General features: G+C 33.8%; 1 protein-coding gene across 1 annotated transcript; it reads left to right on the top strand.

Moving 5' to 3' along the window:
• Positions 1–4,982: 4,982 nt before the first annotated feature.
• Cad88C (cadherin 88C) lies at positions 4,983–13,723 on the top strand. Its single transcript, XM_070646682.1, has 12 exons — positions 4,983–5,231; positions 5,492–5,643; positions 5,718–6,796; positions 7,200–7,384; positions 8,063–9,139; positions 9,203–9,989; positions 10,115–10,532; positions 10,606–10,794; positions 11,183–11,315; positions 11,419–12,286; positions 12,701–13,095; positions 13,153–13,723. Exons 1-12 carry the CDS (start codon positions 5,069–5,071, stop codon positions 13,518–13,520), a joined length of 5,814 nt encoding a protein of 1,937 aa, XP_070502783.1. The 5' UTR covers positions 4,983–5,068; the 3' UTR covers positions 13,521–13,723.
• The last annotated feature ends 13,160 nt before the right edge of the window (positions 13,724–26,883 follow it).

The raw sequence follows: 26,883 nt of genomic DNA, 5'->3' as shown, positions 1-26,883 counted from the left end.
TAATAAACGTTGTGAGAACGTCTCACCGTCGATTTCAAAATATTTTTTGCATTATTCTGTGACAGCATTTGCTGTTATTGCAATATTTTGTCTTAGAAATTTTTTAAAATCTCATTAAGTACATGATGAAAAAATTTTCATTACAAGAATAGATTAATGGTGCTGCTCATAATGTAGATTTAAGTGAGATATTTTTTGGGTTAAGTAGTTGAGATGAATTTGTCATCAATCATTGGATTTAGTTTGGAAATGAACAAAGTGAAGCAAATTGCTTAGCTACTGCCAAAGTTCAGGATAGTGTCCATCAAAAATTTGAGGTTATGTTCCTAGAAATTCAATTAAATTTCTTCCTAATAAGGAAATCAATCAACAGATCACAAAAACACATGTTTACACAAAATTGTCAATGCTTTCATGCCATGACTTTCAAATTTCACTATCGGAAATGCGTGTCACTTTATGCAAATAAAGCAATTTGTGCCTTTATGTTCACAAATGTCCATGACTCATTCTCAACAAAAAACGACAATATAAACAGTGAAAGTATATCCAACCATTTATGCATCTAATAGTTGGCAAAAACAAAAAAATCACGATCATCTGTTAAGGTCGCAAGTCATAATAACTCCTCTAATGTCCAAACATATGGCAAATATGGAAGATCTACCAACATAGATAAAATCTGACATAAAGCTAAATTGTGTTGATTTGAACATAAATTAACCTATTTGGTAGGTCTTAGTCTGGAAGTTAATTATTTTAGAGGTCATTTGGATGGAAATTTGATTAATTATGAGATTCGGGACTGTTAATGATGAGTTGTGATCATCTTTGATGGTCATGTCAAGGTGATTGGATGTTAATGTGCTGTTTAATACTGAATTTAAGATCAATTTGAGTTGAAAATTTCGGAATCAGTTTTGCATTATGAACTATTGGAAGCTGAGAAGGTTACAGGAAGTTAGATTGGAAAAAACTCAATCTGGGAACACTAAGAGATTGTCTTGGTGAGTAACAGCCAAGTGAACAGTATGATTAGAACAAGAGTTGGCAGGACTTTGGATTCCGGACTCCCAAAGTCCAACAAGTCAGGCCTTTGTGAAGTCGGACTCCACTTTGTTAACATTGAAGTCCTGCTAACTCTGATTAGAACCAGAACTAGAAGTCGACTCGATTCTTGCATTGTAAAGTCGACTTGAAGCTGCTAAGTTAAACCCACTTGAATGGAACCCAAGCGACATCCATGTTATAGTAACTTCCAAGTTGCTGATTAGTAGTTGATGATGTCGTGGACAGTGGACATGTGGACAGTATTTCAATGTGAGCCCATAATAATAGCGCCTAAAAATTCACACTATGCTGATCAGGTTCGTAGTCATGTCAGCCTCTGATAGCTACATATGTCGAGCCCATGAAAGCCTCCCGTCCCCTAAAACCACGTCCTTGATAGAACAGTTTAAGTTTAGTTAATGCCAATTTTTATTAAAACCTGATCAGCAAATGTGTTTCATATGACTACCTACCTTCTTCAACCAGCTCATCGACCCCCAGCATCAGAACAATCAAAAAAGCAATAAATTAAAAATCCACTAAAATTTCCATCTCAAAGCCAACGATCATCTCTAAACTTTCTCAAAAACCACCCAAGTAATTTAAGTGCTAACGCAATAATTAACATGTCAGTAATGTATTTATGTAGATTCAATTCAAATTCAAATCAAAACAAGCTAAACACTCATAAAAGATCCAACAAATCTCTCATAAAACTTTAAATTTTCATTCATAAGCTCAGTTCTCACGATTTGTAAATTAAATCTTTATTTCCATTTCGTCTACACACATTTTGCTAAGCATTTTGATGAAAAGTGAAATTTTCGCATGAAATAATCGTATCAAGACAATGGCCTTTAAGATCGTCGTCGTCAGGTATTCAGACAGCCTTATTTTTTTGTGAATGAAAAATATTTAAAATGTAGATCATTTCTTGTTAAAAAACTTCATGAACCATAACTGTGTTTGACTTCTTTCAATATAGTAAATTCAGACTTTCATTCTTGCTGCGCTGTTGAGCTGTTAAAACTGCATGAAATTGAAAATATTTTAATTTTGTTTATCACTTTCAGAAATCACAATTTTGTGTTTTTTGGGTATGGAGCAAGTATGGAGTTATTATTTTGTTACTAAGGGGGGTTGTTTGTAAATGATATCAATGGGGAAAGAAGAGGATCTACTTAGGTTTTAAGGCTTTCGAAAGCTATTTTGATAGGGTTCCCTCAGATGCCGCCTGAAACTGCTCAGGACTGCTAGCTTCTGCTTGAATTTCCAATACCAATAAGTCTCTGGCATCAAATTTCATGACCTGATTTTAAGCATCAATAACGCTGTAGAGTTCGTCCAAATGCAGGCTCTTGTGGTTCTTGACATAGAATGCTGCAATTCTTGCTGAAATTATCCTCAATCTGAGTTTCAAATCCATCTCGTCCAATTAGATTAATCTTTAGTGACGTCAACTTATCAATCTTATGGGGCTCTTTAAGAGGATATTATGGCATTTGTGAATATCTTATGAACATTTTGAAGACTATATTCTCTTAAGGCTGAGAGAAGTGCTTTGAAATGATAGGGGAAATAAGACTGGAACTGAAATATCAAGTGCCATGAACTTAGGTATGCTTATTTTAGTAATCTTTGAACTAAAGCTTATTGAAGACGCATTGATGGAAAACCACGATCAAAACTGCACATTTCCAAAATTATTCAGCGGCATACAGCTTAGACAAAGCTGTTCAGGATCGTAAAATTCCAAAATTTGCTCCAATAATCCAAATTCCGAGCAAAGATGCCAAAATTTCCACTTTGCCTCTCGAAGATTCCCTCCAAATCCACATTAATGTACTGCAATCGAACATTGCAATGGAACGTACATCACTTCCAAACGACTCCCAATGAATATGACTGTAAATATGTTTTACCGGCAAAACAATTGATTCACCTGACGATTACCCTCACATCTTATTATGTGTCTCGCTTCTTATTTCAATTTTCTTCATCTCTTTGCTAGTTCTTCCTATCGTTCCATTTCACATCCTTCGTTGAATTTAACAAACCATGAAAATATCACAGTGAATATATATGAGTATATGCCTCATTATTAACGTATGTATATCATATAATGATGGTAATGCTGAGTAGTGAATTTTTTATATCATAAACGTAATTTCTTTTTATGTAGCAACGTGAAGTCATTATTCTGCGAAAAAATTAAGTCAAGAACTTTTTTTCCATATGATATGCCCTATAATCATAGCATGGATGAACTTTGACGAACCGTGAGGTTGTGAAGCATTAAACATGAAGATTTTCTGTCAGATTCTTAAGACTTTTTTGCGGAATCAGCTTGTGGAATGGCTAATTGAGAAAATTATTCTTATAAATTCGTTTAGGAATTGCTTAATGGAACTGTTTAGGAATTTTTATATAAAATATTCCTTGTTATAACGGGCAACACATAGCTGAGGTCATAAATTATAGTTCCAGTTAGCAAAAAAGTGTGAATTTACACTCAACTATGTTAATGCTTCATCTTCTTAGTAAAGGCATTGAACAGACTCACAAATGAACTATCCAACATCCACATCAGGTCATTGTCATGAGCAGACTTTGAGTCTTCTTCAATATTTTCTCCCAATTACTCAAATCATCCAAAAATTCACAATGGAAATGCTTCAAATTAAAAAATTGAAACAATGTGTCACAAATTGTTGATGTTTGAAAATATTATTGTTACTTCTTTACGTTACGCAAATGTTACGTAGCTTTGTAAATATGATATTTCAATAGGTTCGTTAAATATGAAAACATCAGAAGAAATGACATTATTTGTTAATTATTATTGTATTAATTATAAGGGCTTGTGTAATTGAAATTGTTATGAATGTTTTGGGATTGTTTCGGTATTAATTGGATTCAGTGAGTCGATTTAACAATGGATCAAAAAACAGGAATAACAAAATTAGGCAACCGGCAGACGTGACTCTGGCATGGATTGTAGATTGATTGCTGAAATGATTTAAATGAAATCTGAACATCATATTTACTCTGAATTGGTGCTGGTTTCAGTTCATATTTCGGCACCTGACTAGTGTCACGGCAATCTGCTGCTTCTGGATGATTAAAACAATTGATTTTAGAATGGTGCCGGATTATTATGTAAATCTATTTTAACAAATTCTGGCATTAGTTTTGATCTTTTGGATTTTAAATTTATCATTCTCAGTGACAACATATTATCCAAAATTACGACGTAGAAACATCCGTAAAGCTTGGTAGAATTGACTTTACCTGAAGACGAATTTTGTCAAATCTCTCTGAAGCTTGGTCACGAGCTTGGAGCCGGAATTTCAGCTCTAGGTTTTGTGACTTTCGACTCAAATTAGAATTAAGTCTGCTTAAATCTAGTTGGATTTAAATCTAATATCTTTGAAATCATCAAAACTAATCTCTGGCAAGATCAATAACCTTAACTCATTAATTCCATGCTAATCATCAAGCATTCACAAAATTATATCAGCAGTTATGCATTATTAAAGCCCTTTAATTCGTCACACTCATTCATAAAATCATTCAAACCTGTAACTCAATATCAATATTTCCTATTTTATACAAAAACATTCAGTCACAAGTAAGACTTTACATAAAAATGTTTTAAAAAATATTTATTTCCATTAATTACAGAACGACTCAAAACAACAGAAAAAAAAGAAATCAGCATGAAAACAAAATAAAAATTCCAAATAAATTGAGGAAAATGTAACGCACAAATTGCTTGACAACAACAACAAAAACAAAAAACAGCAGTGACAAAGTGGAGCAACAAAAAAATAAAAAAAATCAGACTTTAAAGTTACGCAAAAGTAAATTTTACTTAGAAATCGTTAAAACCTTTATATCCAAAAACAAGTGGCCTGACACGATGAATTCAATTAACAGTCAGACACATGCACAGTACATATCGCACCGAAAAGTTCGATGGAAATGCATAGATGTACTCAAAACATTGCTATCAAGCATGTACATCATTAAAACATTATTAGTGCTATTGTTATTGTTATGTGTTGTAAATAGAGTTAATTCCGATGAAATTAGACATAATCGTCCACCACGTTTCATCATTGATGATCAACATTCAGAAATTGTATTACGTCTTAAAGAGGGACCTGATACGCCTGTTGGTAAGTTATGGTTTTATGATTTATGCTTGAACGTGCTTATTTGTAGCAACACGTGTAAGAATAATGTGCATCAATTGCTATTACTCATCGCTAATGTCTTCTGAAGGTGTCGATGCTGTAAAACTCGATTGTTTGTAGTCATAATGCACAGTTTTGCTGCTAGTGATCTAGATTCTATTTTACAGTCATTAAGTTCCCTAAATAAAACATATCTTACATGCAGTTCCTCTATATTATTGCATTTGGTTCCATTTAAACAGGCAGTCTAATTTATAAGTTACAAGGATTTGATCCTGATGGCGATCCTTTGGAGTTTGGTGTTCAAAGTACTTATGACAGCGATATTATAGTCATAAGAAGCATAAGCGATAATGAGGCTGGAATATACTTAGATAAAGAGTTGGATCGTGAGGTAAGATTGTTGGACGTAAGTGCTTTATTGACTTTATTTGTTAACAACCTTCCTCTCTCCTTTACATCATCCAGACAAAAGATGCATACACGATAATTCTCACACTGACTGATAACAAACTTGGCGAAGGTCGCTACGTAACACAAAGTTTATTGCTCTTAGTTGAAGATGTAAATGATTCCGAGCCAATATTCACATCATATCCATCAGCAATAGAAGTGCCAGAAAATAGTCAACCAGGAATTCTTCTCACGGTTGAAGCTACAGATCGAGATGAAGGTGCATATGGACAAGTCGTTTATTATCTTGAGGAACTTGACGGTGAAAGTGACTCGCCATTCTCAATATCTACATCGCAAGGCAAAGGTGTCATTCGTCTAAGAAAGTCTCTCGACTACGAACGTAAAAGTCTATATCAATTGAAAGTTCTCGCTATTGATCGTGCACATCAAGGTCAAATCAATACAGGCACTGCAGCTATTGTTGTTAAAGTCAAAGATCTGGAAGACAATGGACCTGAATTTGTATCGCAATCGCCGGTAACACGAATATCTGAGAGTGTTCCAAAAGGAAGTTACGTCACGACTGTACGGGCCATTGATGGCGATCGAGGTGTAAATAATAAAATAAAATATTCCATCGTTCGTGGTGGAAATAATATGTTTAAGATAGATGAAGATACAGGCATAATTACAACATTAAAGACATTAGATCGTGAGGATACGAGAAATTTAATTAACGGTGCTTATATTTTGGAAATACTTGCGACAGAACGTTCAAAAATAAAACCAGCACCTTCCGTTAAAACTGAAATTACAATCATACTGATTGATGAAAATGACTCAACACCGCAATTTAAAAGCACGCGTTACGAATGTGAAATACCTGAGAATTCTCAACAAAATACGCCTGTTAATTTCCTACAAATTGACCCAAAAAATGATGTTTTTGATTATGATTTGGGAAATAATGGTACTTTTGAGTTGTACCTTGATCCACCGAATGATATCTTTGACATTTCACCGAAAAGAAGTCTGAATGAAGCAACATTTATAATTCGTGTTAGAAATCCAAAATTGCTTGATTATGAAAAAATTAAGATGCTCAATTTTACAATTGTTGCTAAGGAAATTACACCAGATGCAAAGTTTAGGTATGTTAATTTGAATTTATGGGATGCCCGAGATACACATGACTGACATGAGTTGATTGAGGAGCACATTTTAGACATTAGAGCTTCGTTGCGTGGCCATGCAGGACAGTAAATCATCAAAATTTAAATCATTTGAAAGGACCTTGGATTTCGCACCTTGCATGTTCACCATGACGCTGTTTTTGACCATTTTGACGACGATAACTGAAATGTGCGACTACAGCTCATTTAGAATTGAATTGTCGTTTCGATTTCACTTGATTTGTAATTCCATTTGACATCTCTGTCTGCTTTGTGCTTCTCGGTCATGCATTTGCACTTGACTGTCTACAACATATCGGCTAATTTCATTTTAATTTACATACTAATGACAACTTTCTTCTTCTTCTTCCTATTTATTCAGTACGGTACCGTTGATTGTGCATATTAAAGACAGAAACGACAACATTCCTCAATTTGCTAAAGAAGCTTACAATATTGTGATACCTGAGAATATTTCTGTTGGCACTAGCATTGCCAGAATTGAAGCTATTGACTTAGATTCTGGAAATTATGGAACGCAGGGGATAAGATATACTGGATTGACTGGTGAGTTGAGAATGTGTGGTTTATTGAAGTTGGGTTGCTTGTCGAAGGTACAGAGCCTTACAGAGAAGCATTCATACCTATAATTGCCACGAAAGTAGTAAGGTCTCTGTGGCGATTCCTAGAAATATCCATTTTTCGAATTGGGAATATCACATGGATTAGACAACATGATGTTGAGCCATTGATTTTGGCCATTTTGGATCGATCAAGAAATGTGCTGTCGAAATGACAAAGTTTGCATAATGTTCACATGACATTCATGAAAGCATTAATTTTGGAAACAACAGTGGATTACTGCCCTAAAAATCCCAAAATACCTACCATATATATTTAAATTAAAGACCCCAAAAATTCAATTCCCAAAATAATTTGTCTATTGTTTATCAAATTACATATAGTCAAGCTCAAAAACAAAAATACATTCCCATACCTTTCAAAATACCCAAATGTAAACCAGATAATACAACAAATCACATTTTATTCACTGTCAAGTACAAAACACATAACATACATATTTAGTACAAATATTTTCCAGTGCTTTAAATTTTTCATTCTACTTGCTTTCAGTCATCATGTGAATTATGCTTTATATTTATATTCTCATTCACAATATTTTTCATGCCATAAAATACTTAATTAATGTCATTGTTTCCAATTTTACTTTTTATGAATCATTAGGAAGTGTTGCACAATTGCTACATATGGACCCAAACAATGGAGTCATAACAATTAAAAGTACAGAAGGTCAATTTTTTGATCGTGAGCTGTATGAGAAGCATTATTTGACGGTTGAGGCTCGTGACAACGTTGGGGAAGGAAATCGCAATACAGTTCCTTTAATTATAACAATTCAGGATGTCAATGATGAGATTCCAACATTTTTACAACGAAAATATGAAACCAGACTGCTGGAAAATCGTCGAACATTTGAGACAGTATTACAAGTTGAAGCACGCGATGCTGATGTAAATGGAACGAGAAATAGTGAAATTTTCTATGACATCATTGACGGTGAATTCCGTCCGAATTTCACAATTGATGCAAAAAGTGGAATTATAAAATTAAGAGGTCCAATTGATTTTGAGAAGCTGTCAGCGAGTCACAATAAGAAAAAGACATCAGTCGCTCAAATTAGCTTGATTGTACAGGCAATGGATGGTGGAAATCCACCGCTGTCATCTAATGTACCTGTAATAATTTATGTTGAGGATCAAAATGACTTTGCGCCAAGATTTGAGAGATTTTCATATGAAACAGCGATTCTTGAGAATTTGGAACCAGGAACAGCAATATTGACTGTCAAAGCTGTGGATCTTGATGGATCATCACCAAATAATCTCGTCCATTACCGCATCATTGATGGTGCACTTGATAAATTTGTAATTGGTTCCAATACAGGCACAATATCAATAGCAAATGGTGCTTCACTTGATCCCGACTTGTCTGATCCAAAACGTTTAAATTATTTACTTACAATAGCGGCACTAGACGGTGGAATAGGTGATCAACAGTTGAGCAGTAATTGCATTGTAAATATATCCATAATTGATGTAAATAACAAGTCACCGGTGTTCAGTGAAATGCAAACAGTTTACATAAAAGAAAATACAGCTGTTGGAACTTATGTTTTTAAATTAATGGCAACTGATTCTGATAATGACTCTACATTGAGGTACTTTTTTGACAGTGAAATGTCCGAGGCTAAAAATGAGAATGGAATCATTATAAAGCAACAGGAATATGATTATATGCAAGGTAAGTGACATGATAATCTAGTCTAAATTCCAAATTTCAATTCCTTTATGTCTACATCCACAGCATTTGACCTAAACGCTAATGATGGTCTGATTAGAGTCGTTAAAATCCTCGACCGTGAAAAAATTGAAACTTTAAAGATTGGCGTTGTTGTTGAGGATATAGCATCTGTGAATGGCAAGCAAGTGGCAATGACAACACTCAATATAGTCATTGAGGATGAAAATGACAACAATCCGAAATTCCAAAAGCCATTCTATCGACGTTCAGTAATGGAAAATAGTCAGCTTGGATCAAATATCTTGAATGTTGTGGCTACAGATGCTGATAAGAATAAGTCATTAATTTATGAGCTCGAAGGTCCAGAAGAGATTCTTAATCTTGTCCACCTTGATGCTGTGTCTGGAGAAATTTTGGTACAAGAAAAAATCGATCATGAAGTTTTTGAATGGCTGAATTTTACAGTACGTGCAATTGACTCTGGAGTTCCACCACGGTCATCCTTAGTTGATGTCTTCATTCAAGTCATCGATGAAAATGACAATCAGCCTTATTTTATCACGGAATTCCAAAATCTTTCAATTTATGAGAATCAACCAATTGGAACTCAAATTGCAGTGATTGAAGCTGACGATGCAGACTCTGGAGATTATGGAAAAATTACATTCTTGTTGGACAGACTCAGTTCTCATGGAAAATTCTCTATAGATCCAGAAACAGGCGTCCTTAAAGTCGCTGATAAGATTGACAGGGAACAGAAGTCTTCCTACATGATTGTCATTGAGATTTGGGACAATTATCAATTTGGAGCAGCAAGTGGAGAGAGCAGGAATGCCTTTAAGCAGTTCTAGTGAGTATTACATTGTTATTATTAAGGCAATGACCTCCAAACCATCCAAAAATTGACCATGACTCATTCTAAAACCTCATAACCTTACCTTGACTTTTACATTCATATTCCAAACTCATTTACAGCATAAAAATTCTCGACGAGAATGACCAAACGCCAGTCATTGAATTTCCATCACAAAAAGAGCCAAGCTGCATTTCAATAACAGAATTTCATGACGTAAAAGAAATTGTCACATCAATAAGAGCAAGTGACGCTGACGATCCAACATCACCAAATGGTCAAGTGAGATTTGATCTACGCGGTGGAACTGGAGCTGACATGTTTTATATAAAGCAAACTGATCCATGGAACGCAAATGTCTTTGCACGACATAAGTTGAACAAAAAGTACGGCAATTACTCATTGAATATTGATATTAGAGATTTAGGAAATCCACCGCGATCAACAGACATGAAACTTGATATTTGTGTGCAAGATTTTAATGATCACGCACCATTTTTCGTATCTCCAATTAACAATTACACAATCCGAATTGCTGAGGTATGAATTTTTTTACAAAAAGACAATAGACTGAAAAGTTTCACGTTTTAATGATTTTTTTTTTGTTTTACAGAACGCAACAGTCGGGCAGGTTATAACACAAGTTGTGGCTAAGGATGAAGATGTGGGATTAAATGCACTGGTTAAGTATCGATTGAAGCCTGATCTGTTTGGAAATTATAAGAGTTTCTCGATTGACGAGAATTCGGGGTTGCTTACATTGAAGGTTGCGTTGAATAGGGAGAAACAGAAGCTGTATGAGGTAAGGAAGATGTGTTCAACACTTAAATGATAAGAATCTTGTGTATAGAAGTGATTAGAAGGGTTTTGACAGGTGTTTAACTGACAGGTATCCAATTTAGAGCAAGAAATTGCAGAATTAGGTCTGTAGAAGTAGTAAGGAATGCTTGTGTCCCAAACAGACGATTATTGGTGCTGCAATAGCTTCACAGTGACTTAAACCTTTAAATTCTAGTCTTCTAAATCGCCATTAAATCAAATAATCACTAAAAACTCTATATTCTGTCTCGGAACTACCTATCTGACTAGAAATGACAATAACACACCAAATTCCACCCAAAACCCGCGAATCATCATCATACTCACATCCATATGCATACTAATATCCATTAATTTTATCAATTCCACAGATCCGTGTCGAGGCATACGATCAAGGCATCCCAAAAGAATTGTCATCCGATCTCGACTTAATAATTTATGTACACAGCGTAAATAATTACGAGCCATCATTTTTAGTGCAATCAATTTCTGTCAACTTCACAGGTACTCATGAAATTCACAAAAGCTTCCACAAACAGACAATTTTGTAGAAAAAAAATATTTTTAAATTTTACGTCACACATTTGTTTTGCTTTCTTATTGACAGAGCACGTCCAGCCTGGTATTGAAAAGCGTAAACTCCCCGACACAGTCGATCGCGATGAGGTCGATGACTTGGATGATGATCCAACAACTGTTTGTTACTTCATCATTTATGGCAATGATGATGATCTTTTCTATTTGGATCGTGCGACACATATATTGAGTGTGAGGAACGAACTGGATAGAGAAAGGAAGCAAAATTATTCGTTGATAATTAAGGCAACTGAGAATTGTTTGGAACCGCCAATGCCTTTAAATGTGTCAAGTATTGAGATTAATAGAATAACAAGCAGTAAATTGAGAAAGGCAAAGAACGAGATGAATAGATTTACAGATTTATTGAATGTTGGTTCCAGTGACATGGATGTTGATAATTATGAAGAACTTATGGTTGGAAGTGACTCCTTAATTGCTGATGATCCAACCTTAGTCAGGGTTGTTGTGCTGATTCAAGACATTAACGACAATCCACCAAAGTTTGCCAAGAAAGTTTTCACTGGCGGTGTCTCAACTTCTGCAGATTTCGGAACTGAAATCATGAAACTTAAAGCATCAGATCCTGATGTTGGCATCAATGCAAAATTATCATACTTCCAAGTTGGAAAGACTCACAGGACACTAGCTGAAGGACTTGATTCAATTAAAGATCCATCCTTTATAATTGAGAAGGACACAGGAAGTGTAAAACTCAATTTTGATCCACAGAAGGAAATGAAAGGCTATTTTGACTTTACTGTGATGGTGAAGGATAAGGATGGATTTAATGATACTGCTCATGTGTATATTTATCTGTTGAGAGAGGATCAAAGAGTTAAGTTTGTGTTGAGACAGCAGAGCTTCGAGCTGAGGGAGAGGATTGATCAATTTAGAGAGTAAGTAATGGCAGTTTTTAATTGTTTAAAGGTGAACAGGAAGGCAGGCGGGGTTATTAAGGCAAATAATGCTGCCTAAAAACAGTGTGACTGTAGCTTGAGACCGGATTCGATGTATTCCAGTTAGAGTCATGCTAGGTCGTCTGTCTTCTTGGTTAATATCCAAAATAGTTCAAGACTCGATCTGGTAATGCAGAACGTAATGTCTGAACATCGACCAGAGCAAGAACTAAGCCTCTGCAATCAAATATAGCCATCTTTTGAGGTCTAATTCCTTGATTTTCATAAATTGTATCCAATTTGACAAAGATCAACGTCCTGATTGACATAATGTCCATGAGAGACATCGTGTCTACAATTTATCCCTAAAAATTCAAAAAATTCTAACTAAAATTCTATTTCCATCATCCACAGGCACTTTAGCAACATAACCAAAGCAATTGTCAACGTCGATGACTTTAAAGTCCATGAAAATAAAGACGGAACTGTCGATCGTACAAAGACTGACTTATATTTACACTTAGTCAACAAAAATGACAATTCAATCATTGAAGTTTCCGAAGTGCTACGATTAGTCGATCAGAATATTGAGAAGCTTGATGTGCTTTTTAAAGAATTTAATGTACTTGATACGCAAGCTTCTGAAGCCTTGGTATTGCAAGCTGAATTCGGGAATGCACAAATGATTATCTGGCTAGTGATGATTAATTTAGCGATGGGAGCACTATTAATTATAGTCATTACGTTGTGCTTGTCACAACGAACAAATTATCGTCGAGAGTTGAAAGCAGCACGAGTTAATGCTTACGGTAAGTGAATTATATCTTATTTCTGTGCCTTAAATAAACATAAACTTATCATTAAAGTACCAACAGACACTGGAAAATTAGCAGCAGCAGCACGCGTACCAAATACAAATAAACACAGCACGGAAGGCTCTAATCCAATTTGGTTAAAAGCATATGAAAATGAATGGTTTAAGAATGATGATAGCTACAGTCAAACATCATCGACCGGTCACGATTCATTAGATGAAAATGTTTTAGTCAATAATGATTATGATGAGAGTAAGCTAGCAGATGAAAATTTCATAAAAACCATATCGACATCGAAAGAATTTAATGGACTACATACTCAAAATAACTTAATAAAGCATCTTAATATGTATCAGCATATTGAGAAACTCACGAATGGTACGATAATTCCTAAGAAATTGGAAACAACAGAACTTTAGTTGTTATTGGCAGCCATAAATATACATTCTACTTATTTATATTTCATACTGTGAATTTTCATCCATTAGTTTAAGTTTTAAGCAGTGCTTCTGGATGAAGTGGATTTTTTTGAGCCAAATATTTTTTTTTGAGGAATTTAAATTTTAATGGAATTAAGAAAGTGATTACCGAGCTGCCGAAGAAATTATTAAAGTTTGCAGCATTATACAAGCTGATGTGAACTACTTCCTCATATTTTATTACGAATAATTAAGAATTTAAGGAAATTTGTATTTTATTTTAAATAATTTATTTTGTACATTAAATATCGATACATGTATAACAACTTATAGTAATAAGATACATTGTCATATGTTTAAAATGGATATGTTTAGGATTTAAGAGTTTTTATTCCTTTTGCTTGATAAAGATCAGTATTTTGGTAATATAAGACATAGTAAGGAAATTACAGATTTGATTTAAAGGAACCCAATAGATATGCAAACTGTAGATGTGCATTGAAATTCGAGTCGAACAGCATAAATCGATTAATCGATCAAAAATCAAATTGGTTTAAATTCCGAGTCACGCTAGCTTGGGTCCACATTTTGGATTTATTAATTGACTTGTGCCATTCGGAAGAGTCCTGCCACCTCTAGTTTCAAATTCTATAGATTAGGGAGGTATTAAAATCCTACGAAACCAATCATATGATGAAATAAAAGATGACAAGCAACGAAAATTTACTTTAAATCATACGCCTGTTTACTATTGTCATTTGGCAATAAGGAGATTGTAATCAGATTTAGTGTCAGAAATGTCTCTTAATTTTATTTCCAAATGAGAAACTTTAATTGAGCTAGTAATTGCATGCATGCATTTAAATATGCAGAGTTGTAGTTTTTGGTTGATTAGCTATGTGAACCGGTATTTATCGCTAAAATTCAAATGTCAAACGCATGCGTCTACCGAATTTAAGAATGATTTTGTACAGTAATGGATGAATGACTTGAATATATTCCATAATCGATGCTCAAATAATAATTTTAGTAAATTTGAAAATGCGAATAATTTTAATTTTAAATAGATTTAAATTGTAAGGATTCATGTAAGGTTTAAATTGACTTTTTTACGAAATTTGAATTCTAAATTGTAGTAAAATACATAATTATTTAAAAATTTTGGAAGTCTTTATTTTTGATGGATTAATAAAATTCTTAGAAATAGTTTAAAATCATTAAATATTTAAAGACATCAATTATTTCAATTCTGGAAAAGAACTAGCAAATTACCAAATAGAAACTCTATAATTTGATAAGAACCTACTGTAAATGTACTTAAGTATAAATAAATTCTAAGAATAAAATCTTGTATAATTAAATTCATCTATTTAATTCTATTTACAGAACAAACATCACTTACCAGACAACCTTAATGCATTATTCCCAAATATATTTCCAATTTTGTATATGCGCCGTGAATAGATACGGTACCCAAAAAAAGCACACACAAAATTTTACACCAAAAAACCAGACACACCGAGATAGTCAAAAAAAGCCTGTGTGTGTGTATTAGTGATGTTGCTGTATGCCTTTTCGTTTCATGCTTCATACAATTTTTAGGGGGGAAAACGAATGTAAAGAAATTTCAGTTTTGTGTTATGCCGCCGCTTCAGTGTATCCAAAAACAAACGTTTGAAAACAAAACAAAAAAAAAAAATTTTTCATCGTTTCCAATCGGTTACATTATGTTCTCCTGTTGCTATCGATTTGTTATAAATGAATCTTTTCATTTCCTATCAGTTATCGATTAATTTTCAATAACTTTTCAGTTTCTGTTCAATACGGTTTTTGATGTTCTTCGGCTACAAATGTTGCATGGGGAAAATTGATACAGTAAATTTTATTTTTTGCTGCTTATTGAGGAGTAAGAAGGCATTGCTGTGCTCCACATTTGTTTGTTTTTCGTTCTTGATTGTTTGTGCCTTGTTCTGCTTGATGTTTTGTATGAGGACTTTTTGTGTGACAATTTCCAATTAATCATCTATCACTCCATAGGGTACACCCTAGGATACGTACCAGGGTACATCCTAGGGTCCATCCTACCCAACTCCATCCAACACCTTCAATTTCCCATTACAATTCCAGTTCTTCGTCAAAAAATACTGCATTCCACAGAACACATCGCATGCGATGACATCAAAACACAACAAAAAAACATTAATAATTCCTCGCAGAGGGAAGTTCCATATCGAAATGAATTTCAATTCGCAGACGAGAAGAAAACGCTGCACGAAAAGAAATTCCCGAGGAAACAATTTGATTTGGAATGTAACGAGCGCGCAAAATATTGAAGAGAGAGAATGTGTGTGATGATGATGATGTGCTGTGCCGCGCGTCGACGTCAACAACGAGAAAAGAAAACAATGACTTTATAAACGGGAGGGAGGGGGGCATGTTCGTAAATGATGGATGGATGTGCAAAAGGGGGAGGAGTCATGTAGCTGTTAAAATTGCAATTTGAGTGGGCAATATAAAAAGGAACTGGAAGTGAATATGAAAATAGAATTTTTGAGTTGACATCACTTACGGATGCCTCCCTAGATGTCGGAGATTGTAGAAACCAAAACAGTACATTGACTCTCTCGTCGTGAACACATCGTATGTGTTGCTGCAAACTTATGTGTGCCTAATAAATTTGTTGTTTGTGTTTAACGTGAAATGAGTTACATGGGAGACTCAATGTTTTTGTTCTCTTGTGCTGCCGATAACTGTTCACGACGATTGGGGCTTAAAAAAAATAAATTTTTCATATAAGCATTAGTACTATGAAACTCCAATGAATTTTGTCTGTCTGGTATTATTTCAAATTTAACCCAAAGTTATACGTACTAAGTGGCTTGTGGCACTTCTCACAAATTCAATTTACTTTCTTTTCCTCTAAGTGAGAGAGGGAAACAACAAAAAAAAAAAAAAGTCACGCGTTACGGCTATGAAACAAAATTTATGATTTTCTATTGGATTTGCTTTGGTGCTTTGGCTGCTCCAACGACTTGACGATTACACCATTTTGTTTTCTTCACGTTGCTCTCTCACCAAAAAAAAAAATCATTAATATTAAGACTTTATCCCCAAAAAAAAGGGAGAATTTTAGAAATTGTAGAAATTTGTCACAAAAGAGTCTCAAAGTCAACATATTCTCGGATATAACACAAAAATCAGTTCCCCACGAATGTGCAATAATTCTCATGTATGTATGCATGCAAAAAAATCACAATTTTTTTATTTCCATCCATATATGAATAATAATCAGCATAACTAAAATATTTTGTGTCTAAAATGCTATAACTATCGATTTTTTTCATTCTATTCATTTCTATCCATTCTGTTTGGTTTCATTGATTTGCCAAATGCAACCGGTAATAGCACAGCAATGCTCACAATATGATGGCGAAAATTTATTTGATCGCTCTGTCGACCAACTAGTGAACGCCACAATGTATTTCCTCCAATTGCGAGCCAGGTTTTTTCGAATTGGAAAATCGAATTTTTGTTAGTGCCACTATTTTATAACCAATATTTTTCACCATTTTACCCAGTTCTCATAAGTTCCAACAGCACTGTCATTTCTCTTTTTTTGCTGTGTTTCGATAAAAAAAAGTCGTGTCATACTTCTGTGGATATATGTGTGGTTCTGCATGCGATATTAACATAAGAAATTAGATTCTTGTTTCTAAAATCATTTATGGTGGATATGCTCATGCGAAAAATTATTAATTATTCAATTCCTATCCACTGCCTTAATCAACAGAACATATTGAACAAAAAGGACAGTTAAAATTAAGAAAAGCATGTCGAGTATAATGTCATGTTCTATACCGACTAAAAATCGAAACGAATACTTCGCGTAACGATAATAAAAAATTTTAAAAACTGTATTTTTTTTTTCATTTTTTCGTTCTGTGTACGGATGTTTTTTTGTATGGAACTAAGTGTGTTTAGATGTGCTGCGACGCATGGGAGCCGGATGAAAAATTCAGTAACAAAATTTTGTTGGAAAAGAAAATTAGCAAAAGAAGCAGAAAACTTTACAATAAATATTGTTTTCGAGTTATTTTAACTGAAAACAGTCGAAATTTTTTAATAAATATTGTTGAATTGTAAATATACGTTCGGGGATTTTGTTGCTGTAGATGAGTTTTTTTTGCTTGTTGAGTGGCTTTTTTTTGTGATGCGTGATTGGTGGTGATTTTTTGGATTGAATTAAGAAACTACTGTAATTAATTCATTTACTTTGCTAATTAATATCACTTTTTGCATGTAGATTCCATTTATATCTATATTTTTAACAGGCAATGAGACCGCTTCTAGGTACCGTAGTGGTATTTTTGTCCTATGAGAGCACGTTGTTTGCATATTTTGGTATATTACTTAATTACTTTGTTCGCTAATCGTCCAGATCAATTGACTTTTTCACTGTTTGAATATTTATGCTATATGTAATTTGAGGTCTTGGAAGAGAGCTGTTGATAATGACAGTGTAGCACTTGGTATTGACATTTGGCAGAGGGTATCCAGCGATAGAACCAATTTCAGACGTCAACTGAGATAGAACGTTAGATCACAGCTTATCTGCTCGTCCAGCAAAGTTTTTAAGTAATTTGAAATCTTTCTGAAAATAAAAACTAAAAAAAAAATTCCATCCTTATTTCAGGCGATTTGCAAGGAATTTCTTATTTCCTAACTAAATATATCGACCATTTCATGCCCGTCTCACATTCACTGCAGCTTTGGCGTCCATTTGACTGTCAAATCTCCATTCATAATCATGTTGAAGCATGCACATGACAAAGTCAGTGAAATGTTAAATGGCAAGCTTCTGGGTTCTAGAATTGGATTCAATCTCCATGAAAAATCATAATTTGGGGTTTTGAATTCAGATGTAATCGAGAATTCAGTTTGTAATGGAACGAAGTTAATTGATAAATTGTATCGTTTGTTTATTTGATAACAAACAAATGTGGCTGTACAAAATACTGAAATATACATGAACATTTTTTTTCTTCTTATATATGCTGAAAGTTTCAATACTCGGTAGTTTTTGGTTTAGAGTTGTTTTCCTCTTATTATATTCAGAAGTTTTCAGTTTTGGGCTTTGGTACTGAGTTAGTCTCGGAACAACAATTACAATATTTTTCTTATTCTATATAAACATGTCATACTGTAATTTATCAATTATTAGAGAATATCAACGAAATCTTTGGAAATTAGTCGAATATTTCATATAAATCGCTAAATTTTTCCTTAATAATCCAATTTTTCCCATATTTTGCTGGTGCTTATTTTATGCCGATAAAATTTTTATTTGAAATCAGTCAGATTTATAGAAAACCATGAAGTATAGAGGAATAGGTGGACAATTAGCTATATAGTCATCATGGTTATTTGAGGATGGCTATGGTTAACAATTGATCGTACGGCCACTTCACTGATGGTAATAAATGCTTGATCATGCCATCTTACTTACTTACTTATAAATTGCGATCCATGGCCTTATACTACCTCAACCGCTGGCTGTCATACTTGCTAATTTTCAATACCGAATCATGCTAAGTCATTTGATGGAGCTTCTTACAAGTCTCCTTATTATATATTCAACCCATCGCATGTCAGCTTGCTCACTATCTCATATTGCAATAATTTCTGATTACACTTGTGAAGTATATCGCGATTATAACAACAGCAATGATGACATCATCATAATTATCGTGAAAAGTTGTTGATTAGTAAGGCAAAAAAAGTTGTTCAATTAATAGTGAAATCTCCTAGGATTGAACTCACACCTCGAAGATCGAGAGGCAATGCCTATACCTCTAGGCTATCAGGGTAATTTTTGTCCAATATGTAATAAGGCAAAATGATGATAACTTTGAACAAAATGTCACTCACAAACTACATGAGTCATACTTCTAATGCAGCTTGTGTGTGCTTCTTCAAATGTTGTACATGTATAATGAATGACTTAATGACTAGATTTTTAATTAAATAATAAACCCAATCCCAAACCCATTCCTTAATAAATGACCATCTCAACAATATTGCATCCAAAAAATTCACTTCTCCTTCTACATCGACACAAAGCATTTACTCTTCGTCATGTATTCCATTTGTCATAACAATAAGAAAACGAAAAAAAAAATCTTCTCTCTTTTTCACAAAATCGTTATTTCTCCTTCATACTTTTTTCGGTAATCAAAATGAAATACACAGAACCCATAAATTTTTGGCTACATCTTCTGAGCAACTCATTCGTTTTGTGTGAGATTAGAAAAAAGAAGTCGCATGGGGGAAGAATAAGAAGAACAGTCGAATAGGGGTTGGTTGGAAGTGATGTCTAGCTTTTAGGGCGGTTCTAAAGGGATGTATGGGAGTTAAGGATTTTTAAGGATGCAGATTTTGGGAATTAATGGCTGAAAGAGTGTCTGAGATGATAATTGACGTCATTTATGTCCAACCCTACACAAACAATTATGTGATTTTGGATTTCATGCAGCAATACGATAAATACCAATCTCGCAGATTCTTCACATTGGTCTGAATCAGCACAGAAAGCAAAAAAATACTGAATGTTGATTTGCTCGCCTAGAAAATAAAGGCATGCATGTAGGGATGGAAAACAAGTTTCTCATATGTGCTACACTTCTTCTTGTTGTATATTTAGATTCTTTTCATCTCTCTGTCTCACATGCTTGCTCTCTCACTCGCACTAGACAACGACCAGATATTCTAGAGTGTAAACGGCATTAGAACGTTGTGCTGCAACTCATGTTGTCCTAATGAATATCCACAATGTTCAATTTCTAATTCACCGTGGAAGATTTAGCATTTGTATGTACGATTTTACTGTTCTCAGTATTTCTATTGTTTTCTTGTTTTTTCACTCCCTATCGATGACTATGACTGTGAAAAATTCCTCCTGCATCAAAGCAGGAACTAAACAGAAACCAAATAACAGAAAATAAAAAATTTGATGTTGTATAATTTTTGTTCAGTCATAGAACGCCTTAGAAATGAATATACAGAACAGCAGAGAGTGAAAAAGTTTTTAAACACCGCAATTTTTCTCGTCATACTGTTCGTGAGATTTCTACAAGGCGGACATGAATGTCAGCAATTGTTTAGTGCTCATGAAAACATCATACGATCATATTTACTCTCTCTCCCCTCATACTTTTTATTTTGTGTATGTCCGCGCACTCATTCTTGTTATTTTTTTTTATTTTTTTTCAATTCCTCTCGAAGCTTGAAGCCACTCAAATGTCAGCCATACACCAATAGTGACAGAACTCTTGGGCCATAGATTTCGTATAAAAAATATAAAGAATCTGCCTTCACTTGTAGCTTGCTGCGAAAAATTTCTCATTTTTCTTTTGCTAGATTTCGTTTTATAAAAAAAAAAAATTTGTTAAAACACAAAATATCGAAGGAGGTGTTCACTAGGCGCACATGAGAATCTGCATATGTAACGGAGATTATCTACCTTTTTTCGCAAAAAAAAATCACATTTTAGCAGTCGTGTTGGAATGGACAGAGTGTTATTTTGGTTGACTTTTTATCCCTAAAATTAAATTTCTATTTATAAAATGATATCATTGGCTTTATAGGAAATAAAGGGTGTGATTAGTTGAATTATGGGCTTGATTATTGCTCAACATGCAACCAAACTTTATCTGTTTTTAGAATATAATTTTGCAGAGTATCTCAAAATATTTCACGTCCTAGTTTGGAAATGACTGAAAAAAGTCAACTTAAATATTTTTTAAATATTTTATTAAGGCACAATAATTAAAATTAAAGTATAATTTAGTTAAATTTCCATAAAATTCTAATCACCAACCAGCTATAACCTTCAAAAATTAGAATAATCAAACAAAGAACCTTAAAACAACTTTTAACGGTCATAAAAAATTCAAATTAATCATAACCGATTATTTCATAACAAAATTAACATCGTGGGAAAATTTTAAAATTACTTTAAAATCATTACATCTCAATTCTCATACAAGCCTGTTAGTAAGTGAACTGTTTGAAGATTTTATTATTATACTTTGTATAAAAACGAAAGCATTGTGAGAAGTCGTTCATTCAACCAGAAGTTACTCCTCAGAACGCCTCAGAAGATTAAATTAAAATAAATTGAAAAAAAAATTGATGATCTTAAAAATTTTTATTTCATATTTTTTAAATATCCCTCAACACAATCAACCAGGCTGCACACCATACATGAATCCCTTCCATCCAATGTTGCTGTGCATGCATTTAACTTTTTTATGAATTTTTGGTTGTTAACAAAAAAAAATTTTTTTGTTCATTTATATTGATGACTAATGACGTTCATCGGTTCATTATCATCTGCTTTCCTAATATAAAATATGGAAGGAATGTATGCAGCTGGGGAAATTTTTTTTAAAAACTATTTCAACCTATCAAAAATTTCATTATTTTTTATTATGGTATGGTAGTACATCAGCAATTCCTTCATTTTCGGCAACCCGAAAATATTGTGAGATGAAGCAACATTCTTGTACGAATATAGTCTTAGTGCACAAGCGACGCTCAATGCCTCACAATGTTCACAATGTTTTTTTTTTCTTCTTCTCGTCGTCGACGACGTTTAAAATTGTAAAATGAAATTCAGTTTTGTGATATTTCAAAAGTGCATCGACGAGCGCAAAAGATGAAGAAGAAATTTAAAAAAACTATGAAGAAAACATAAAAAGCTAGAGCTTGACTCAATATATAGCAAAAAATAAATTTTTATATCGCAATTGCAAATGTGAATATATATTTATAGTAAAAATTGGCGCCGTGCAAAAACCAGGCAGCTTGTTGTTTGGGATTGTCAATCTAGCGTGTAACTCATTGAGCTGCATGCAACTTATTTTGTCTACATTCTCTTGTGTCTCACTTATTCTTGGGTTAGTTTGGCACTCTTTAATAACCTACCTCACTGTACTTGACACCCATTGTCTTTGTCTTTCTCAATCTGAATTCCTATGATCTTCTTTGAATATTCATGTGCTCCTCTGTCAATATCTGACATTTTTTATTAAGTTTCTTCATCCTTTTGTGTTTCACTGTGATTTTGAAAGATCTAATGTTTTCATTTTGAGTCTACTGTGGCTCAGTTAGGTTTACTGTCATCCAGCTAAGTCTACTGGGGTCCAGTTAGGTCTATTGTGATTTAATCAGGTCTACTGTGGTCTAAATAAATCTACAATGAGCTAATTTAGTCTATAAGAGTCTATTCATTTCTATTCGATCTATTCAGTTTTAGAATCTATTAGTCAGACTAGACTAGGGTCTAGTCAGATCTACTGTGGTCTGTTTAGGGTTTCTAGTTAGGTCTACTATGGTTTAATCAGCCATATTGTGCTCCATTCTTTAGGTTTATTGTATTTTGTTCATATCTACTATAGCCTAGTCAGATCAACAAAGATCTAGTCAGCTCTTTTATAGTCTATTTAGTTCTACTAGCGTCTAGTCAGGTCTACTGCTGTCTATTCATTATTTAGATCTTATTTATATTTATATTTAGATCGTATGCAGGGATTATTATATGGTCTAGTGAGATCATCTTGGGTCTAATAAGAACTACTGCCGTTTATTCATGTCAGGTCTACCGCAGTCTATTCAGGTGTACTATGTACGATAGTCATGTCAACTCCTCTGTGACTAGATCACTAGATGACTAGAAACCAGATCTACTGTGTGTAGTTACGTATACTGTTGCTTAATTAGGTCTACTGTTCTAAAATCAGATCCACTTTGGTCGAGATAAATCCACTCTATTTCCTATCATACTTTTCTTATCTCCTTTAGTCTTTATTCAGTTCCTATACATTCTTAAATTGTCTAACCTTGATTGTCTAAGTCTTAAGCCATATTCTCCCATAACATTCATATATCTATCTCTTTCATATCTGTTTTTAAAGCTTCTGATCCCCCTACCCTTAACTCATTTCAATCACTTGACATCACTTTAACACTCACCCCATTTAAAAGTGCAACATTTTCTTGTAGTATTGAAACTGCACATCTCCTGGTCGTTTATACAACAAATTTCCAATGGCTTCCTAGATTCACAGTCATATCTTAAGCTGTGTCTCCATTTAAGCATGTAAGTCTGTGTATTCGTGACACTCTGGAAAATTGCATGAAAATATTTCTGTTATTCTAGCATCAGAAGTTAGTCAATTTCTCCTTCTTCTTTAAGAATGAAGTTTTTTTTTTGTATCAACCTTTACTGTCTTAAAGGAACAAATGGATGCTGCACAACATAATTAACAATAAATTTTTTTGATGACGTTTTTTAAAAACTTTAAATTTTCACACAAGCATAACAGAGCATCATGCGATTGAGGTAGTAGAATGAAGCACATTTTAAATCGAGCAACTTTTCCGCAACTGCAATTGCTTCTGTTTCATAAACGTCCATGCTGCCTGGTATGCATGTGCACAAATGGATAAAAGTTTCCATGGACCATAATAAACTATTAGAAACTTCCAATTCATGCTCAAAATGCTCTCAATCGTGTGCTTGAATTTTCCATTCCTGAACCACATTTTTCGCATTTACTTACCAGAAACTCATCATTTGATGCATCTAGTCTAATTTCTATTGCACATTTTTCTCTCTGTATACTTTTTGCACTAACGGAAGACATGATAGACTAGTCAATTGCATCTTCTGTTACATACTCTTCTTATTCCATTATTTTGCTCGTTTCGCTTTGCTTGCTTTCTGCTACCTTGGAGGATAAAGTTGAATAGATAGAAATGTTGTGTATATGCAGAACTTTGAATAGATTTTAATTAATTTTATCATATGCTGGAACCTTTTCATGTGAATTTTAGTGTCTATTGTGTACAATGCTCATTACTATGTCTTCACACTTTGAATGAATGTGTAAAACAAAACAAAAAAAAAAGCACAAAAAACTTCATTCATACATTCAGGCAATGTGAATTGTGAATCATCAAGCCATTGTATACGTGCTGGATTCTCAATCGTTTCCTATTTTATGTTATCGTCAGCAGATTTTTTGTTGTTGTTGTTGTTTGGGTATTTGCTTAGCCAAATTGCGAGTCAATCATCATGTCAGTAGATTTCTTTGGTATGAATCTATTGCTATCTGGAGGCTAGTTCATTTGGTCATGAAATTACTTTGTTGGAAATGGATGAATTGATTGCTTTAAGAGATTTCTTATTTATTCGTATTGGATGTAATAGATTTGGGTAACAATTGTGCTGCGCAATACTGCTTTTTTACTTACTTTAACTGTTCTAGGATGTTCACCGATGTAGAGCATAGGTTCTTACAAAACGTATTCAATCTGACTATATTGCTGGCCTTATCACAAAAGTTGTACAAATTATCCGTTTTTACATCTAACTGACATTCTTTTGAAACCGTCCTAAGGCATCATGGCACACTAGAATGTAGTCAAAATATTTGGAAAATGCCGTAAAGTGTATGCCGTATGTGGTTTCAGTCTAGGCTTATCACCAAGACTTACTAACTTCGCTGGCCGTACAGATCAAGTGTGATCCATAGCATCCCTCAGTTGGCATTTATTCATCAACCCAAGCTGTCCCACAAAAATCAAAAGGTTCCCCACCACTGGAATCTGACATTGACTTGTTTTTGAATACTCGTACCTGTATAAATACTAATATTAAGGATTCTGTTTGAACTCTTAATGCTCAATAGTCAATAAATTTGTATTTATCTTCGGTAGAGTTATTATTGATGCTATAAAAATGTCATTGAACTTGGATGTCTGTAAAAATAAATTGATTAAATTTAATATTTCTTGAAAATTTTCAAATTGATGGAAAAAAATGAGGTTTTTATTGAATTTTTGTTACAAGAAATGAGAGATTGGTGTATTATAATTTCAATGACTTTATCCAATCTCAGTGTGGAGGATGCATGAGATGTGGGGGTGGAGGTGTGGGAAGTGTTCAGGGAAAGGGGCCAATTTAAGGGTTTTTTGGGGTTCAAGTCGTCCGTTTATTTTGAAGAATTCTTCAATTTTCTAGAGATTTTTGAGCAAAAAAGCACAAAAGCCTCTAAATTTTTGCATTATACCTCCCTCCTTACCCGCCAGGCAATGCCTAAGTAAGATGTTCATACTACTGGGATCCTCAATCTCTGGAATTATAACGAACTGAGTCTCAGGATTACTATTCAATCTCTGGAATCAAAAATCCTAGTTCGTACCCATTAGCTCCACGTATGAAGTTGCTCTTGCTACTTCAATATCAGATGCCTGATCAGACGTCATTTAAGAATCACCCCAAATTACAACCCCCAAACATTTTTTTTACCAAGTTCGAATATTTTCAGAACAATTTGCTTTTATCTCTCTCGAGATTCCTTTTGTTACTCACAAAACATTCTTTTTTGAATGTTAAAGAAATTTCTGAAATGTTTCAATAAATTGAAATAAATGCCGATGTATGTATGTGCTTGGAATATATTCTAAATATAAATATTGTGACTATAACATTGTAATTTCAAATGATTGCAAACCTGAAAGGTCAAAGAGGCATCAGTTGATGATAGTGGAATTATTGTTAGGAATTTACTGACATTTCCTGATTGTTTGATTCAAGGGATGGGTACTTCGATTGTTTCAATGTCCTTTTGTTGATTTAAAGATTTTTGGAAGTCTCGGAATTGACAGATTCTCGAAATTGAGGCTGAAAAGTCTTGGTTTTCGTGTCGGGGACCGTTGCTTAGAACAGCAATACCAGAAACCAGTTTATAGACACAAAATCCTCGACCAGGTCAGCTTAACACTTGGATGATGCCAGATTTCAATTGAACCTGAAACCAAATCATAGTCAAGCCAGCCTGGGGCCGGATTCTTGATCAATTAACCGTTTTTTCGAACTCAAATCCTCTCTCATTGCTCTACATCTCTTCCAAAAACAAACAGCCATAAATCACCAAAAGCATTAATCTCTTCTACTGCTCTAAATTCACATATTTATGTACATTCATGAAATTAATAATATAAATTTGAAACGATTATCATTTCTCAAAATTCTCAATGTAAATCTCACAATTTATTGATAACGCCCATATAATCAAAATCTTCTACACAAATTCCCTTCGTAGAAATTCATAAAAAGATGAATTACCATGAAAATATTTGCTTCCTCAATGTATGATTTGAAGAGAAAAAAATTGCCAAATTATTTACATCGTTGAATGATTTATGTAGGCTTGTTGTTTGAGAGCTATAATGTGTGGGATTAGGTGTGAATTTCTACAGATATAATTTTTTGTCATGGATAAGTGAGATGCTGCAA

This window comes from Chironomus tepperi, unplaced genomic scaffold, assembly GCF_022539635.2.
Source record: "Chironomus tepperi strain 1889 unplaced genomic scaffold, CSIRO-AGI_Ctep_v1 contig_364, whole genome shotgun sequence".
Taxonomy (NCBI): Eukaryota; Metazoa; Arthropoda; class Insecta; order Diptera; family Chironomidae; genus Chironomus; species Chironomus tepperi.
Note: the sequence above shows the minus strand (reverse complement) of the source record. Positions and strands in the feature narration are given on the sequence as shown.

Bases quoted from the DNA above. Each gene is read 5' to 3' on its own strand.
- Cad88C (XM_070646682.1), top strand. From the start codon at position 5,069: ATGTACATCATTAAAACATTATTAGTGCTATTGTTATTGTTATGTGTT. The intron at 7,385-8,062 runs GTGAGTTGAGAA...ATGAATCATTAG, and splicing joins AAGATATACTGGATTGACTG to GAAGTGTTGCACAATTGCTA. The intron at 9,990-10,114 runs GTGAGTATTACA...ACTCATTTACAG, and splicing joins AATGCCTTTAAGCAGTTCTA to CATAAAAATTCTCGACGAGA.